At 36.8% G+C, this 20037-nt stretch overlaps 1 protein-coding gene across 1 annotated transcript; it reads left to right on the top strand.

Annotated features, from left to right (window-relative positions):
- The first annotated feature begins 595 nt into the window (after positions 1-595).
- Positions 596-19992, top strand: CFAP97 (cilia and flagella associated protein 97). The gene is made up of 6 exons (XM_070949014.1): positions 596-669; positions 5408-6284; positions 6367-6438; positions 14942-15210; positions 18145-18295; positions 19579-19992. The coding sequence occupies exons 2-6, from the start codon at positions 5438-5440 to the stop codon at positions 19683-19685; spliced, it is 1446 nt and encodes a 481-aa protein (XP_070805115.1). The 5' UTR covers positions 596-669; positions 5408-5437; the 3' UTR covers positions 19686-19992.
- The last annotated feature ends 45 nt before the right edge of the window (positions 19993-20037 follow it).

Genomic DNA, 20037 nt, shown 5'->3' with positions numbered 1-20037 from the left:
TGGCAGAAGCTGGGACAACTAATGGGAGCTCACTCCATTACGCGGCGCTAGGCATCCCCTAGCATGGGGAATTCTGGAAGTTGAAATCCACACATCTTAAAAAGTTACCAAGTTTGAAAAACATCATTTTAAAGTGATTTAATCCGATCCCTGAAATGCGTTTTAAAGCTGCCTTGTTCAACTGACCTTAATTTGGGGAAATATCAAATACAAAACCTGTCAATTTGACATTAAAGGGGCCGCATGATTTAGAACAGGAGTCTCCAAACTTGGCAACTTTAAGACTTGTGCAAAGCTGGCTGAGGAACTCTGGGAGTTGAAGTCCACAAGTCTTAAAGTTGCCAAGTTTGGAGACCCCTGATTTAAAAGAAAACCATAGATTTACAAAGGTTATTTGCGAAGATTTGTAAGGCTGCGGCAAACATATAGGATGATGCCGGTTCGTTGCCTCATCTCCAGCGACCGGGACTCCGCCTTTCCCCCAGCTGCACGGAAAGGGAACCCTGGGCGCGCCAAGACGGAGACGGAAATGTTTGTTTCCATCTCTTCTATCCCTCCCTTTCCTGGTTACGCAAACACAGCGCGGGAGGGACAGTCCGGACTAGCTTGCGGGCGAGAGCGGAGCTGCGGAGAGAGCGCCCCAAACGCCTTCCTTTTTGCCGGCTGCGGGTGAGTATCCAGCCCATCCCCGGGCAGAGCTTTAATTCGGGCTCGTGGCGGGGCGCCTCCGCGATGGGGAATCGATTAGGGCGCATCGCCATTTCGGAATGGAGGGACAGCTCATTTAGCAAAGTACCGGAGAAAAGGGGGCGACGTTTCGTCCTTTTGCCCGGAGGGGCTGGTCGGTGCCTCCGTAAATAGCCACCCTGAATGCAGCAGATCTGTTGCACGTGGCTGGCATCTTATAGCTTAGTTATTTGAGCTAGCAAGAGGTATATTTTTATTTTTATTTTTTAAAAAAGATTTCCTTTACACGTGCAACTTGCAACTAACAGGCATTATACTCGGTCTTAGAAGAGATGTGAAACTGCGGAAAAGGCTGAGGGCTCGGTGCGGATCTGACTTGTTAGTGGCGCGGTTACGACGAACCGTTCCAAATCGAGCCGCAAACTTGCCTCTCTTGTCCGCAAAACGTCGGAGTTTATCCAGTTAGTTGTAAGGACACTCTGAGGACAGCTCTTGCCTTGGGTGTTTCCTAAGAACGGCTTGTATTTCGGGGCTGTGTATTCCCTGGAGCAGAAGATGACTCGATTTTGCAACGTATTAAAAATAAGGCGCGTTTTGGGGGTTTTGCCTAAACTGAATCAATTCTGCTACCGCATGCAATTATAATTTTATTTAATACAGTGCAAATCACGTCCTAATGCGGCGCATGAATTCAATGCAAAAAATAAGCACTTTGCCAATTCTAAGTGAGATCACTTCTAGTCATTTGTAGATCATGGGAGTCGAGCAAACTGATTACCATTTCAAGATGCATATCATTTTTAATCCCTTAGACCCAGGGGTCTCTAGCAACTTTAACATTTGTGAACTTCAACTCCCACAATTCCTCAACCAGTACCCTGGCTTAATCCATTATAGCTTCTTGCAAGAAAAAACTGGATGGAAGGAAAAATATACCTTACTAGGGAAAAATGTTTTTCTTCCTCTCCTCACCTTCTGAGAAAGAAAAATTGCCTGTTTGCTTGTTGTGATCCTTTCCCCAAAACATCAGATTGGTTTATCTCCCTTATGTCTTGTCTTGATGTGAAGAGGTAAGAACAACAGAAATGACAGTTCTGCCCTAGCAAAGCAATATGTGTTAGATAATGCTTTTTTCTGAGTAATGAAGCCCCCTACACAGGGTGGGTTGTGGAGAATGGCTCATAAGCAAAATTTTAACCAAGGACTTTATTTAAACACGGACTTTATTCCTCTTTTTTTAAAACCTGAAATAATGGGCTATAACAGTGCTGAAAGAAGACTTATAGGACAGATAAACATTTTGCCTTTATTTGTATCAGAGGTTCTCAAGCATTTCAATCTCAGCACCCTTTTGCATTCTTAACAATGATTGAGGGCCCCACAGAGCTTTGGTTTATGTGGGTTAAATCTATCAATATTCACTGTATTAGAAATTAAAACAAAGATTTTAAAATACTTATCTCCATGGGATTTCAGGGGCCCCCAGACCACACTTTGAGAATCACTGTCTGTTTCATTCCTTAACTCCTGGGTCAGATTGACTGCAGGGTAAACATTAATTAAATTTGTCATGACAACTGCAGTTGTGTTAATATCTCCCATACATATGCCCAGGCAGTTGTAAAGTATTTTCCAAAACCTTCCTCCCTCACTTCAACAATCCTACACAGCAGTTATCGTAAAGTGCAAATTTAATTTTAAATACCATTACTTCTGGGTATTACATTTCCAAGGAGACAGAAAAATGACTTTTTATGTAGGATTGTGTAGGTGTCATATCAGCACAGGCATATGCAGTGTTTTGTAATGATATCAAGTTATATTTTAATTTCAAATTCTTTAAATTTTAAATTACCAAAATATGTGGAATGCATAGGTGACTGCAGAATGTGGTCAAAAAAGTAAGACAGCAAACATAATGATAGTCAATTTTTTTGCCTGTTTTTATATGCATTGCAACATACCTTAAAAAAACCCAATAGCGTTTAATTGCATCATCATAGTTGCCATTTTAACTTTTTTTAATCATACTTTGCTGATACCTATGTGGGGAGTGTAAGAAAGAAATTTCATCTTCCCACTTGAAAATATTCAGTAATAAAATAATATAGTTCATAACTGAATTGGTAATGCTAAATGATAGCGGAAGTATATACTATATTTTGAAACCAATTTTTAAAAATCCATCTATGCCTATATACAGCTCAATAAAAAGTAGCTGTACTTCTGAAGAATAATAGAAATATGTAGAAGGCATCATGTATGCATATTTGGAAATTTACCTTGTTATCTACAGCGGAGTAGCCACAAAGTATATTGTTTAAGGTCTGACCCCCAGATTTTATCTTTATTTAAGCATGCAAGGCAGCTGGATCACCTATAACTAGTCATTCCCTCTCAGCCCTAATCATTCTTTTTTATTTATTATTTTTATTTTAATATGCTATTTATTACAGTTATTGTAAAGGCTTAGTCATTCCTTCTTAAGCCTGATCACTCAAACAAGGCTCCACAGCAAACCCTGTTTGAAAAAGACAATACACCCTGCCCCCTCATGTCACATCAAGCATTGATAAGCTTTGCTGTAGTTACTAAGTGAATTCAGCGGGGGGGAAGCAAGCAAATCCTGCAGCCGAACAGAACAAATATTAGGAGCAATGGCATTTTGTTATTTACAGTAAATAGTCTCTGTATGAAGAAGATTACAAAAATGTGTTGTTAAATATAGACAACCTAGAATAGAGTTCTTGGACAAATAGTGGATGTATTAGGTTAAATGGAAATTAATGATGGTGTAATTAGGGATAATTTAATAGTGCTTTTCTTAGTACAATCAATAGAATTGTATACAAAATAATAATATGGGGGAGGGGGAAATCCAGGTACGTCTTGTACTCCATGGGCCAGACATGCCCTGGGGCAGTGATGGCTAAACTTTTTGCTGTCGTGTGCCAAAAGCGGGGGGAGTGCGGGGTGTCGCACCCATGCGTACCCACACCCATAATTCAGTGCGCCCACCCCCCACCCCTGCATGCGCATGCGAAACCCCTGCGCTCCCCCCGCTTTTGGCATGTGATGGCCCAGTAGGCCCGTTTTTTTCGCCCTCCCCAGGCTCCAGAGGCTTTCTTGGAGCCTGGGGAGGGCGAAAACAGCCTTCCCTATCCCTCAGGAGGCCCTCTGGAGACCAGAAATGGCCCGTTTGCCAACTTCCAGTGGACCTGGAAGGCCCCAAAATCAGCTGGCTGGCACGCACATGCGCGCCAGAGCTGAGCTAGGGCAATGCTCGTGTGCTCACTGATATGGCTCCACGTGCCACCTGTGGCACACGTGCCATAGGTTCGCCATCACGGCCCTGGGGTGACTTGCATGGATGAAAATCTGTATCTGAGTTACTGTTGTTTAAGAGTCTTGAGCCCAGTGTAGGACAGAGTATAAGATTGTTTGTTGTTGCTATTATAAACAATTGAGAAGGAAAGAAGCTTTTGGCAAAGTACTGTCAACATCCAGAAATAATCTCCTACCTATTTCTGAATATATTAAACATATATTCTGAGTTTAGTGCCATGACTAATATTCCTGTCTTGAAAAAAATCACAGCAGCTCAGCTCACAGCAGTGTCATAGCAACTGAAGTAGAGAGACATATTTATTGCCTGGCATAGCAATTAATGAATTAATGTGAAGCTTCTTTCAAATATTACTGACTCAGTGAAGCTGTAGTAATGGGTTCAGATAATTTTCCAGTGTGAACTGTCTAACATGCAACTGGATTGAAAGGAAGAACAATGGTATCTCAAAGACTATTTTATTGTGGCCATAAGCTTCCATAGGTGAGAGCCTGCTTCAATACAAGTCTTGAAAAAATCATGTTATAAAAGTACTTTATTCAATTGAGCAACCTTATAGGAACTAATTGATAAAATGTCTAAAGATGGTAATACTCCCAACTAAAATATCAACTGGAGGTACCGGTATATTATTGTAATTGGAGCATAGATGTCCATTTTGTTTGCACTTTAATGGAACACAAGTACTGTAATAAAGGCTTCTTTTCCTTAATGTAGTAGTGTACTGTTTTAATATAATACCCGTAGTTGGGCATTATTTTTACTAGGACCAGATAGGAGCTTGCCAGGCTAGGTGGTATAAAAAAAGGAGAGAATGAAAAAAAGAAATCGAAAAATCTATACATTGCGTCAGATGGAGATGACAAATTAAATGAATTAGTCAATAATAGAGGGTGTAGATAACCACACAAACTTTTAGACGAAAGAGGAAATTATTCCCTCTCTTTTCAGTTTTGAAAATGTCAAGGTACCACACTGGGGGGGGGGGGGGGGGAGATATTTTTTATTTCCAGGTCTCCTTAAATGTCTGCATTACTCCTGACATTTTGAATTTATATAATCCACCTATGATTTTTATTTCTAGTGTTACCGGTATTTTAAATTATGTAGTTGTTTACTTGATATAAAATAAAAGTTAGTAAATCCACAAGACTTATATTTTCAATATATTCAATTACTATTGAACAGTATTAAAGCAACTTGAGTTATGTGATTGTACCAAATGAAACAATAGAATATTGCATTAATTGCTGCTGCTGCTGCTTGAAGAAGATAAGTTAAATTTATATTTGGGGGAAAAGATTTGCTGTAATAAAAGGTTAGAAAAAGATTTTTCTTCCAGTGATTGGTATAATCACTGTTTTCTATTTGTAGGGAAAACACTTAAGCAGTATTGACTTCAGTATGGACCGATATGAAGATATATCTGATTGTGAAGTGGATCACTCTTTCTTTGATAGCGATTTTGAAGAAGAGGGGAAGAAAGACAGAGCAACAACAGAAATAAATAAAATGGAAAGTTCTGGGCCTGCACAAATAAAACGTTCAGTTACAGATGATTGTCATTTGAAACAGGAAGCCAAAGTGATGGAGGATAACAGTATTGAGGAAGAAAAGCAAGCTCAACAGGTAGAATCTCAAAAGGAACTCATGTTAGACAATGGTGCTCATAATTCAAATAATGTTCTTCCTTTGTTATCTTCTTTAAACCTGGAGGATCCAGTTGATAGAATCACAGCACAAAATGAACAAACCCTTCATGAAAACATTCCAGTGCAAACTCCCTTAAGAGAGAAAGAATGTGAAGAAAATTACTACACAGATGAAGAAGACAGTAGTGATGATGGCAGAAATCAGAGAGTTAGACATAAGTTCTCTAAACAGCCTCATGGTACAAAGGTTAATAGGAATGTTAGTTCTTTGTCCTCCTCTTCCTCATCTTCTAGTTCTGATACAGATTATTCAGACACAGGATCTGATGGTTGCCTGTCAGACTCATCATGTTCTTCAGAAAAGAAAAACATAAGATCACCACTTCTTTCATCAGAACAACAGTTAAGCCAAGGAAAAAAGTCAGTGGAAGTAAAATCAAAATTGGGTGACCAGACAGAAGAGTCTGAAGATACAGTTACTGATGTAACTCCTCTGTCAACCCCAGATATCAGTCCCATCCAATCTTTTGAAGTGGCAGCATCCAATGATAAGAAATTTAAGGTTAAAAGACAACAAAATGTGAGCCAGGAGTTATATGGTAAGTTTGCAGAATTTATTACAGCATATACATGGCAGCAACACTAGACTTAATATACCTGTTTATACTTTTTTCTCATTAGAACCTGAAGTAGATCACAAATGTCTTCAAAAGGTACTACATGAAGCTATGGACTTGAATAACCTTTTGAAAGGTATTTTTCTTTTAATTCTTCAATATCATTTTTCTCCTTATTCTTTCATTGTAATTGCATTCCAATATAGTATTTTGGATGATGGATGGAAGGAAGGAAGGAAGGATGGATGGATTGATGGATTGCTTTGAATATGAAAAATATGTCCATTATTCACTTATGCATTCTTTACGCTTACTTTATATTTTCTAGACATAGTAATGTAAGTAAAAATGTATGAATTGAAATAAATCAAGCACAACTTAGTTTAAAACTTTTTGTAATAAGTTACGTATTTTTCAAATGAAGCTGGGCATGGTTAATCACACATATACACACCACTCAGTTGAAATGGATATGCAAATGAAAATTGTATCTTTATGACCACATCTTTTACTTCAAACACTTGGAGCCTGTGTCATGATACAGAATATATTTGGCTGCTGTAGCTTTTCCGTCCACTGTTGCATCTAAAGCTTTGGATGCACCATTGACCATTAAATAATTTTTATTTATAAATATGGCATCTAGTTTTGGAAAAAGATATTAAAGTATCACCTATGTAAAAGCAATACCGGTATTTTTATGAAACCTATGAAAGGATTACTAGCTTGGAAGCCAGAGGACCTGATGCTGTGAACAATTGGCTTTGAGGTTGTTTTGTTATTTTAATAGACCTCTGTCAGGTAGATCAGACAAGAAACAGAGCAGATGAGCTAATTCATAGTAAGGCTACATTACTATGAATCTTGCATGTCTGAAAATACAAATCTCCTGCAGTCTCTTCTACTGCCTGATAAGTTAGGGAGGTTCCTTTCTAAGTTTTTTTTCTCTGTCTTTTAGGCAGCTGTGGGCTAAGCTCCCTCTTATCTACCTATGCTGCCATCCCCAAGGTCATTTCCACATTTCCATTAAACCTCTCAGATTTCTCATCTGGTATTATTTTACTTTTAGATAGGGAAAAAGGAGAAATAAAGGCTGGAAGAGCCTTTATATAAAGAGCAATAATAGTCTTTTATTAAATTAAATTAAAACTGTTATAGTTTGAGGTTTATTTGATTATAAATGCATTTCAGTTGGGCCTTAAATTTCAATTCATTACTTTGGTCATTTTGGTGAATAATCTACATCGTGACTTAGTGAGGAGGGTCTTCTTTTAGTTTTCCTGGACTTCTTGAAAACTTTTATTTTGTTATACTGTTTATTTTTATGTTTATATCCCACATTATTACAAATGTGGGATTGGGCTTCAGCAATTCTGTATAGCAGAAATAGAAATCTTTACTATTGGGTTCTCTAGAAACCGGTGCTGTGAGACCTTCATTCAGCACTAACGTTCTTGGCTACAGTGTTCGTTCTTGCACATTGGTAATATATACATGAAATCATTGAGATTATTCAGAATTTGATGATTCTCAGCTCTATTCTATTCCTTTTTATGGAATCATTAACTTTTCTGGAATATTATTTGATTCTAATAATGAGTTGGATAAAGAAGAACTAATTGAAATTTAATCTAGATAAATTGAGATCAGTAGACTGGAAATGTAGTTTCTTAACATTTTCTGGAAGAGATTGTGCTTCCTCTAAACCAGGGGTGTCAAACTGTCAGCCCGTGGGCCAGATGCGTCATGCGCTGGCCATACCCTCCCTTGTTTTAGCAAAGGGGGGAAAGTCATAATACGTCACGTGACAATGCGAGTTTGACATCCCTGCCCTAAATGATCAGATTTATAGCTTGCAAAATCTATTTGATTCTCTTTTCCCAGATCTTCATATAGTGGAAAGAAGAACATCTGGGTAGACATAATTATACCGGCACTGATTTAATCTAATATGGCAATTGTTATTCATTATACCTGTGAGGATCTCAGTTGATTCACTTTCCTGATATGCATCGCTTTTCCTTGTTGTGGTAGTGTCTCAAAGAGATAAGATACTTTTCTTCTGTTAAGCACTAAAGTGAAAGCTGATTCACTGGTCTTTCCTAAGAGACCTGTGCATGCCCAAAAGCCCCATTGTTAAGTTGAACCACCACAGCCATTCAAGCCCTCCAATTTGAGGCACAGTGCTTTAATGGATTACTTCACTCCAATCTTCATTGAAATGAAACTTTAAAGATTTGGAAATCCTAATGTTCATACTTATTTTTGTTTAGATGATGCAACAGAATCTAGAGGACTATCCCTGAAAGAAACCAAAAGGTTCAGTTAATTTAAAATGTGACAAGAATTTGTAATATAGAATTGATAAACCTGCAATAGTTACTAGTTGTTTTCTAGGTTCAGTCCAAAATATTTGTCTTACAACTGTAAATAGCCATTGTTTGACCAAATCAACTTACTATGCCCTTACTAAATTGTTACATTTTAAAAAAAACCTTTAAAAAAAAAAGCTGTAATGCCATTAACCATAAATTCAACTGCAAATGTAAAATCAATAAATGGATCTTCAAATACTTTGTCCCATTTAATTGTTCTTCACTTGATATGAGAAGTCTTATAGAAAGGTATTGTGATGTATTGCTGATGTAAGCAGATTCTTTATTAAGGCAGGCTGGCAGTCAGAAATGTTTCAAGAGTTGAAGAGCTGGAAGCAGGATTTCTTCATGTTATTAAAACTGATATATGGTATCTGTATCTGTTTCTCTCTGTGTTGAAAGAAAATAGGTGAGAAAAACAAAGTGGGAAACTGTAAAGTGTTTAGAACTTTAAGGGGAGAAGAGAAGATACTTGTATGGGATACTATGTCAGATTTTTTAAAAAATATATAGTTTAAGATCTCTTTTTCCACAAACAATCTTTTAAATATTGTCTAATTGCAGTCCTTTCAGTATTATTTGGAATTGCCATAGCTGTCCTGTTGTCAGAGTCATAGAAATACATACATCTGTCTTTTTCAGTCGTATATTATATATTAGAATTTAGGAGCAAGTTATTCTAGTTCTCTCTAATAGATGCCATAGTCCTGCAAAAGGAATTACCAGCAAATTCAGGGAATGGCTTAAAAGGAAAAATGGCATCAAATATAACAGTCTGTATGATGTCCAGGTTTAGCAACTTTAAATTTCTGTGGCTGTCTACATTGGCGGTTTCAATATCTAGAGCAACATTTGTCATTTCATTGACAGTGTGAATTTTAAATTAATTGATAAACTTGTTTTTCCTCTATATTCTGGGGCCCCAGTTCAGGGTGTTATGACACCAATTCTGGATTGATGTTAACATATTCTCTATTAAATATCGAACAAGACCTTTGTTCATCAGTACGTGAATTCTATGAACCTATAGTTTATATATTGTAGATTTTTTTTATCAGGTTAAGAAATGGGACATTTTAGGCTGCCTGAAAGAAAGTTATTTCACAAGGTCAATGCTAAAATAAAAGTTTTTTCATCCAGACTCAGCCTATCAGTTTATTATTAATAAAAAAGTCTCCTTCCTAGGACGCCTTTGGGTAACAGCTTAAAAATTGCTAACAGCCACCCACAGAGAAAGTAAATTTACCTCCTTTCTAATCTGAACTGGACAGCACATTACAATCCATTTAATGAAAATGGCATTAGAGTGGCTGAATCAGTTTCTTGAAGAATTCTTATATTTAACGTTCCCACCCACACATTTTTTGCACACAAACAAAAAAGATAGGAAATAACCTGTTTGTTGACCTGCTAGTCTTTGATAAGATTTTTTTTTTTTGTTCACAGCATTGTTTATAGAGAAGGTCAGAGGTTCACAGAATATATATTAATGCTTTTTGGTATATGTTAATGTTAGAACTTGTTCATTACTCTTAAAAGAAGTGTTGTTTAATCTGGGGTTGGGGGCCTTTACTTACATTTTTTTAGTTGAATTACTATGTCTCAAGTACTAAACAATGTATTTCCAACTGTACTCCATAGGGTTATATGATAGAGCAAGACACGGGTAATTTATCCATTGCAGAAAACTAAAGCATTCTAATATAGAAGACATTCTCTATATAGAGAGGCATCAAGCAATGAAGGGTTGAGATGTGTAAGTTATTGTTTAATATTTAATAGCATGTAGCTGTTTCTCCACATTTCAATATGAAAATTGAATTTTAATATTATAAAAAGATTATCTTTGGTCACCACATTTTCTATAGCAAAGGTTCTTTTTTCTGACCAAGACAAATACCATAGTCAAGGTCAGAAAGCATTTCTGTTGCTACTTTCCCATGGACATCCAAGGTGCACCAGCATTGAGCTGAGTTTAGGCAGAGGTTTGTCCTCCAAGCTTGCTGCTTGGCTCATGAACGTTTTGTTACTAAACCAGGTAACATGGGGGGTTGAAGATATTACCTAGCTGACAATGTTACCTAGTTGGATAGTGAAATGTCTGGAAGCCATGCAGCAAGCTCAGAGGACAAACCTCTGCCTAAACTTATAACCTGAGCTACGAATATTCTCTACAATTTCTAAATTGAGCTGAGTCTCAAATAATCCTCAATCAACATGGTCACAAATTCTACCTAGAGAAGATGGGGTGATAGATAAATTGGATCCCACCTAACTCTTCAGCTTTAAAGCTCTTTCAGATAGCATTGACACTTTCAGCAACTCTCAAGACTGCTTGACAGTTGTCTAAGACTGAAATTCTCATACATAAGATTTATGGAGATGATAGTGAAAATGCTGAATTTCACCAAAATGACTATTTCCCATTTAGAATCTCTAGAACATTTATTTATTTAGCTCTTCTCATTATGCTTATTAGAGGCTGCCATAGCAATATGATGAGCAAAATGGCTGAAATCAAATTTTAAATACTGTAGCAATATAAAAAGAATTTAAATTGTAAAATTCAAGAATATGATAAAGAAATAATGGAATCACAAATAGAAGAAAAGGAGATAGTGGAAGTTATTAATAAATTGAAGATAGGTAAGGCACCAGGATTAGATGTACTAGGTGTAGAATATTATAAAAATGTTAAAGGACTATTGGTGCCGAAGAAGAAGATAATGTTTAATAAAATAATGGAAGGGGAAAATATTCCAAGTTCCTGGAAGCAATCTTTGATAATACTGATAGCAAAACCAGGTAAAGATCATACAAACCCAGGATCACATAGCCCAATATCCCTTATTAATCAGGACACTAAGATTTTTACAGCAATATTGGCAAATACATTGAATATATTTACAGAAAATTATATTAAAAATGACCAGTGTGGATTTATAAGAGGCCGACAAATGTCAGACATAGTAAGAAGGGTATTAAATATAGGTTACTATATAAAGAATCAAAAATTAAAGGCAGGTGTATTAGCATTAGATGTATTTAAGGCCTTTGATTGTGTGGAATGGCCTACATTGAAGATATTAATAGAGAAGTTGAGTTTTGGAAAAAAAATTAGAAAAGTGATAAATCAACTATATTCAGAGAATAAAGCAAGAATAGTTATAAATGATGATGTTACAGAAACAATAACCTTAAACCAGGGAATGAGACAGGGTTGCCCTTTATCCCCAGTTTTATCTGCAATATTGATGGAGGTTTTGGCAAATGCAATTAGGGAAGATTGATTGAAGGAATAGATGTACAGAAGAAAACTAAAAGAAATTTATTTGCAGATGATACATTATTAACATTTCAAAATCCCGTAGTTATTATAGAGAGGATATATTTACACCTGAATGAATTTGGGAAATACAGTGGATTACAAATAAACTGGGGAAAATCAGAAATGATGTTATATAACTAAAAAACCAGCAGGGTCAGAAGAGTTGAATCTTGCAGGGAAGGATATTCTGCAATGGTGGGATAGTAACCGAGAAGTATCTCTTCTTAGCATTGATCCCTAATTTTGCTTAAGTACAGCAAAATCAACATTTTTTCCTGTGTATTGGCCAAGCCAATTCTGGTTGAAAGACACTATTCTGAGTGTCTTTTGTCCCCAAGTTAAATGAGATGTTATAGGATAATTGTTTTCAACTTCTGTAAGTAGTATCCTTTCTGTTCCTGTCTATTTTTGATGTTCATGGACATTGTAGTTTCTACTAAGATGGTACAAATGCTTATGAAGAGTTGTTTCAGAATATATGCATGCACTTGTGGAAAGAGCAGAGAGTAGTTTCTTAAGCAGCAGTATAAGCCAGAAAAAACTACAGGTGCTTTAATTATTTGATGGAAGGTACTTGGTACATGACCTGTGGACATTCTAAGGCACCTCTTTCAAACAGCATTGATGCTTTCAGCAACTGTCAAGATTGCTTGGCAGTTGTCTAAAACTGAAGTTCTCATTCACAAGATTTATGGAAATGGTAGTGAAACAGGACTATTTCCCATTTAGAGCTTCTTTATCCTCTAGTCTAGAACATTATGAGTAAGACATTTTGATTTTACAACAGCTTTCCTGTGAAGTAGTAAGGCTTTACTGATCACAGAGAACCTTGTAGCTGGTTGTTAAATTATCCCCTGAATCTTTATCAGATGACAACCAAGTATTACATCAATACCTGTATATTAGAATCCAAATTTTCAGATGTACATTGAGGAACAGACTACTTATATGCTCGTTAAAGTAAATCAGCCATCATTGATTTGAAAATACTGTAATGTCCATTTTATGTGTCTTGCAACATTTACTACATTCTCAAATTTGGAAAAATTGTGTAAAATAGTTTTGCTGATACCAGTTGAGTTTTACATAGTGCAAATGTGGACAGAACTATTATTTATTTTATATTTTAAAATAAAGTTTATATTTGCTATTGTATATTCCTTGGAGATATTAGTTTTTGCTACTTGTCTTTGATATAATTATTACCGGTACATATACTTTCAAACCCCTTGCTTTCGATGGTATTCAATTGAAAGGGGTGAAATTCTATAAAGGTTTGACTGCTTTCTTATTTTACCAAATGTATCTCATGGTGCTATTCTCCATATACATTCTTTACTTCCGCTTTCTTCCCTGCTGTCTACTGTGGATTGGCATATCTTTTATGTTTTTTTCCGAATCCTGAGTAAGATCTACACATGCTACTCTCGTCTCTCTGTTCCTTTTCCAAAAACTCTGCTTTCCTAAATATATTTAGCAATGTAATATGCTGAATTAGAAGTCTTGGTGATCTTCTATCTAAGATTGGTGAAGGACCTGTTTATGAACAATTCCTGTTGTTACATTTAACTCTTTCTGCAACATTTTTGTACATACCACAACTTCGCATGAGGTTTTGTTTTGAAAATAAATTCAACAATTTAATAATTCTATTAAATACATTCAGCATCTTCAGGCTCTCTGACATTGAAGTTATTTTCAAATATTTTACAGCTGACACATCTATCCAAGTCATCTGTCACACAGACCAATTTGCTGCAAACTACATTACAGAATCAGTGATTTACACGTTTGATAGCACAGTAGTGACTCGAAAGAGATTAAATATCAGTGCCAAAAGCTTTTTAAGTATGGTATATCACAGCAAATCAATCAATGATCCGAGAGGGAGGAATTCACTTAGATTATAGATTAGAAGTGGGCAAGATGTGTTCAAGAAATTTCAAATCTCCAACATTTGTAGAAGCAAAACATGAAATGTCAGACACTTCAGAAAGAAGAACATATGGCAATTTTAATATTGTGCACAACTTACTGTTACGAACTGATTCTTTTCTTTTTGTACCTGGAACTATTTAAATGTAACTGCCCACCTGACACACTTATTTAAACATGCAAAGAGTAGAAATGAAACTTTAGCAATCAGAATTTTGGGAAAGTCCATCTCCTGCTCACCATTCTATACTGAAAATTGTGAGTATGTAAATCAGCACCTACTTTAGTTCTTGTTGGCCGATAATCTGCTAAAGAGGGATGGATGGACTCATTGCATATGAATAATTTGATTTAGTACTGACTAAGATAAACAACCAGCTCTATTTAGAAATGCCTTTTATATTTCTAATTGGGGCTGGTGTTCACATTGCCTAGTTCCAAATCCAATTTAAGAATGATCAAATGAATTATTTTTGTAATAAGCTTCATTTTGGTTCTGCCTTATAATGTATATTAATTCTCTGATAATTGTAGGAAATGTTTATATTTATAGTGTATTTCTTCTGGAAGCAAGAATTGTGGTGCATTACACTTGAGCACTGTAATTATTTGGAAAGAAATGGCACTGCCTTGTTAGTATAGGGTTTCATTTTATTACGACTGCATATTGTATGCTTGGACCTTTTTATTGGATCCTTGAAATATATTTGCAATTTAAGTCCTGTAATTTCCACCAAATGTCATGCTCTTTGGAAATTATGGGAGTTAATGTCCAGCACGTTTGGTGATTATAAAGCTGAGAAAGGCTGTGTAAGAGGCTTTTGTTACATAAGCTTCTGTTACCAACTTCAGAATTGGGGGGGGGGGCAGCTCCTCAGAAGTCCTTGTTTGAAAGATGGTGTGTGTAGCTAAATCTGAAAATAGGTTTTATAGTTTTGAAGTAATCCTGAAAAAGCTTAGTCATGCTACATGTTTTCTTAAATATGTACTTGTATCCCAAGCTTTTCTGCAGTTGGAGAAAAAGGATCAACAAGAACTGGCGTTGAATCAGTCTTCTCTAGGATCAAGGAAAAACTATTCATTCACAAATGACGAAGTACGACAAATTGATCGGGAAAACCAAAGGCTCTTAAAAGAATTGACAAAACATTCTGCAAAACCCAGAAACAAAAGTGCTTCCATGAAGAAACCTTCAGGCTCAGCACCTAAAATGTACCACAGTGCCATCAACAGGCAGAAGGAACAGCAGAGGATCGACAGAGAGAATCTGGTTAGTTGAAATTCTGGATTTAACAATATTAATTAAAAACTAGGCTTCTTCGACTTCGTATGTTAGTCAAGTCTGTCCACACGGTTTGAGGCTCATGATAGATGAGCACCTAGCAAATTGTATTGCATTGTAAAAACCATGGGCTTGCAAACTATGACTTACCGGTAACACATAGTGTAGACCACATTATTTGTTTTGTCCTCTGAGAAGTGGGTGTAACCTTATTAAATCACAAAGCTTTCCTGTAATTAAATTGTACTAGCAGTGGAAGAAAATCCATCAGCTGAATGCTGCCTATTTATAAGTGCTTGCTCTGGGTAGGAGAGATAACAATCCATTATCTGAAAGTATCCAAATATAGATAAAAATACATGGAGGCACAAGAAATACCACTGCCATAATGAACTTGAGGATTTCTAGAGATACTACCCAAACATGAAGATGCCTGCTTATCTCAATTTTTTTTTATTTTATTTTTTTTTGAGATAAACAATGAGATTTCCAGTGGTTCCTCAACTGATGGTCCTTGGTTGTAAATTTGTCATATACGATTACTATTTTGTTTCACTTTTTATTTAATTGACAGAAAAATTCTTTTAACCCATCAAATATGCTTGTTTCCTATTCAGTTTCTTGCCCGGTACAATGCAGTTCATTTATCTGCACTTTCTTCTTTCCACTCAATTGTGTCCAAACCTTGGAGGCTGCCTAGAGAAGTCCCTGCAGTTTCCTTGGCAAAGCTTTTCAAAAGTGGTTTGCCATTGGCTCCTTCATAGGACTGAGAGAACGTGATTAGCCCAAGGTCACCCAGTTGGCTTTTGTCCTAAGGTGGGACTAGAACTCAACAGTCTCCTGGTTTCTAGCCAGATGCCTTAGCTGCTACACTAACCTGGCTCTCATTACCTGCACTAATTTCAATTAAATTTAAGCAAGTTTAACTCTGTGTTGGTTTATGGAACATGTGGCTTCAACCCAGTTTTCTCCCTCTTTTAATTTCTCTATAGCATGAGCTTATTTGGAGTAGTATTTGCATATCTTTGAATTACGCTGAAAATATCTTGTTATGCATCTGTGTATGTGGGTGGGTGTATCTGTGTGTGAACCTAAAATGACATTCTTTTCACAATTGAACATCTACCTTAGATACAAGAAAAATCAACCAGAAAGGAATTCATTGCTCTCAGTAACAAGCAGGAAAAAACTGATTGATGTAATTAGTAGCAAAGGAACATATTAAGTCCTTCTATCATTTTATTTTAGCCATTGATCAGCAAACACCTTTGTCAGTAGCACACAACTTAATAGCCCACAACTTAAAATAAAGTAGAAGTAATTGAAAAAATAGCCAACAGTCAATTTCAATTTCTGTAGCTGTTTATTCCACTACCACCAAATCGCTGTAGTAACCATAGCAACTAATATTGAGGCAAATGAAAACTCATCTTCTGTGTAATAGTTTTTTACCTAGAACTGTTCAAATGCAAATGATGTAGTTTTTCATGAAAAAAAAGATTTTTATTGGATCTGTAATGTAACATAGAGAAGAGTGGGTTATGAATTTACCCAGATGAAATTGGCCTTCTTTTGATCCTGATTTTTGATACTGTATTCTATTTCTAAAATTTTAGGCTGCAGTCAAAAGCCACAACATTTAGTCCCTTTTTAATATTCTAAAAATGCATGAATACATGCACATACTCATAGAGAACATCCCAAGAAACCTCTCAGATGGCTTCTTTCTGCACATTTTCTATTTTTCTTTCTTTTGAAATGGAATAATTATAGGTAAAGGTAAAGGTTCTCCTCGCATATATGTGCTAGTCGTTTCTGACTCTAGGGGGTGGTGCTCATCTCCATTTCAAAGCCGAAGAGCCAGTGCTGTCCGAAGACGTCTCTGTGGTCATGTGGCTGGCATGACTAGACCCCAAAGGCGCACAGAACGCTGTTACCTTCCCACCAAAGGTGGTCCCTATTTTTCTACTTGCATTTTTTACGTCCTTTCAAACTGCTAGGTTGGCAGAAGCTGGGACAAGTAACGGGAGCTCACCCCGTTACACGGCACTACCGATTCGAACCGCTGAACTGCCAACCTTTCGATCGACAAGCACAGCGTCTTAGCCACTGAGCCACCGCGTCCCTTCATAATTATAGTACATGTTAATAGTCTGCATTTTGGATTCCTGAGAGAGTGGTTGGATGACTGACTCGGTTTGAACAATCAAATTCTGGCATAATAACCTAAGATATGCACAAGATTCCTGCTCCATAGACATCAATTTTTCTGTTTCCATTTTCTTTAAATCACAAAATGAAGTACCAGAACATAGAAAAGGAAGTATTGTAAACAACTTTATTCCAAATGACAATGCAAACTAGTTGTCTGAAACTAGCTTAAAATGTAAGAGCTTTATAAAGTAGAATTCACAACCCCTTAGAACATCTTTGGCTTTTTCTGCTGCTGTGCTAAGACATCAGATGACACAAGATCAAGTGGACCATCTTATCTGTGATTTCCTATGGAAATTCATCTCCAGTGAGACTTGTTTGGCCTCACTCACACTGTCATATTCAGTGTGATGAAATTGATGGACTACTAGGTATAAAAAGCTCTAGTCCCAGGCCATTGTGGCTTCCCTTTATAGTTTTGCTTTTTATATAAATGTTTATGTATATGTTGAGCAAAGGCAAAGCTATCAAATGACAATGTTCTCTTCTGCCCTGTTCTATTTCTCCATTCTCATGTAGACAGAGTGCTTCCTAACAGCTTTTTCAAGTTAGTGTACTCCAGATATGTTGAACAACAGTATTATAATTCTAGTGAGAAAGTAAAGGAATTGTAATCCAAGACATCAGAGATTGTGGAGGGCTGGTTTTGATTATGAAATTCTGGTATCCCAGGTCATAATGTATTAAGGTATGTGTATGTTATTAAAGGCTTTTTTGAAAAGACTTGAAGCAGTGAAACCAACTACTGGCATGAAGCGCTCAGAACAGCTCACTGACTACCAGCGGCAGATGGGCTATTTTCGCAGTCCTGGAACTCCCAGGCGAGGAAAGTCTGCCTTGAATCATCAGAGTCCATCTAGTAAGTCATTCCAGAATCTTCATCTGCTAATTTCAGTTTGATTGAAGTGTGGAAAAAAAAACCCTCACTGGCCTTTATTTCTACTATATAAGTAATGAAATCAAATCTGGTCATCTGCTATGCCTTAATTTCTATTCATTATGCAAGGAAATTATGTTTATCTCCTTTTATATTTTTTCTAATATTTATAGGTTATTTAAATTTACATGTTTACTGAGATCATTTTTTTAATCAGCACAAATAACATCACTTACCCTAAGGATTGAATTTAAAAATTGTATGGTACAAATAGCACTTGCCCAAGTGAGTAGTTCCTACATCTTGCCAAGCCCTCTGTACTAGGGGTCTCCAACCTTGACAACTTTAGGACTTGTGGACTTCAGGTTTGCTGGCTGAGGAATTCTGGGAGTTGAAGTCCACAAGTCCTAAAGTTGCCAAGGTTGGAGACCCCTGCTCTATACTTGTGGCCCGTCAGCGGCCTGTGCAGATTGTAGCTGATTCCAACGAGGAGGTTGGTGTGCTGAGCCAGCAGCCTGTGCAGCTGGTGCTCGAGTCGGACAGTGAGGAGTCTGGAGAAGATGTGGTGCCAGAGGCAGGGATTCAGTCAGGGCCTTCAGAACCTCCAGAAGCTCCTTTAAGTGAAGAGGACGAAGAGGAGGAGCCTCTTCTCAATGCACGGGCGCGCAGAGCTGCCAAAAGGCAGGAATGGCTCCTCAGGAGGAGGTCTCCTCGAGAGTAAGGCTTGGGACTAATTGGCCACTCCCTTAGCCTATTTAAGGAGGAACACCACTTGCAGCGAACTGTAGGGAACAACTTTAGTTCACTCTCCTTCGCGTCTGGATTCTCTGAAAAATTGCTTCTGGGCTTTCTGCCAACTCTAGTAAGACTGTGATTACCTTATCTTAGAATTCTGGTAGGCTGTTAAGACAGTTTATTAACAGCCTTTGGTTGATAAAAACTGAGTTATTTGAGTAAAATAAGCTTTGTATAGAGTTTGCGTGTGCTGCATTCTTTGGGGTCCGTAGCTGAGGCAGAACAATACTACATTGATGCTGATCTCCTGAGCCCAGAATAAGTGAGTGACTATACCTCCAGTAGCAGCAGTAACACTGAACAAGGTTACCTTTTTCATAAGCAGCATCCCACCTGCTGGTGTTCAAATCCAGAGAGTATTTCTTACACTACTACGTGGTTTAATGTTTATACTGTTTACTTAAAGTTGCTTAAGTTTATATTGTTTACTTAAAACTCCATATGATCTCTCTTGTGTACAATTTTGACAGGAGGTACATCCCGAACTTCCAGTCATAGTACATCCAGTACTATAAATCGAAGGAGTGAAAAACCAGTTTTTGATAAATGGTGCACTGCAGCAGTTGAACCCCAGTAACATTCATGGCGCCTGGTTATAAATAATTTGCACTTTGCTATCAGATTTTAAACTGATGGTTTGGGGATTACTGTAATTCTGTGCAGGACTGTTGTAATATTGAATAATTAAAATACTGGAAAGTATTATTAACTATAAATGGATATAATCTTGATTCTTTTTTTTTCATCTTTCTAATATGTGTTGGACAGTATCTTTATAGTCAGTATTTCTTAAAACAATACTTGTATTAAAAAGTGGCAATATTGCAAACCTTATTTTCTCAAAGTCAATGAAATTGAGGTTTGAAAAGTAGGGATAGGGTAGACCAGAAATAAAAATTCATTTGTTTTTAGTCTTAAATTTTGAATTT

This window comes from Pituophis catenifer, unplaced genomic scaffold (genome assembly GCF_029215685.1).
Source record: "Pituophis catenifer annectens isolate HBS135680 unplaced genomic scaffold, rPitCat1.0.hap2 SCAF_8, whole genome shotgun sequence".
Lineage (NCBI taxonomy): Eukaryota > Metazoa > Chordata > Lepidosauria > Squamata > Colubridae > Pituophis > Pituophis catenifer.
This window is presented reverse-complemented; position numbering and strand designations above follow the sequence as displayed.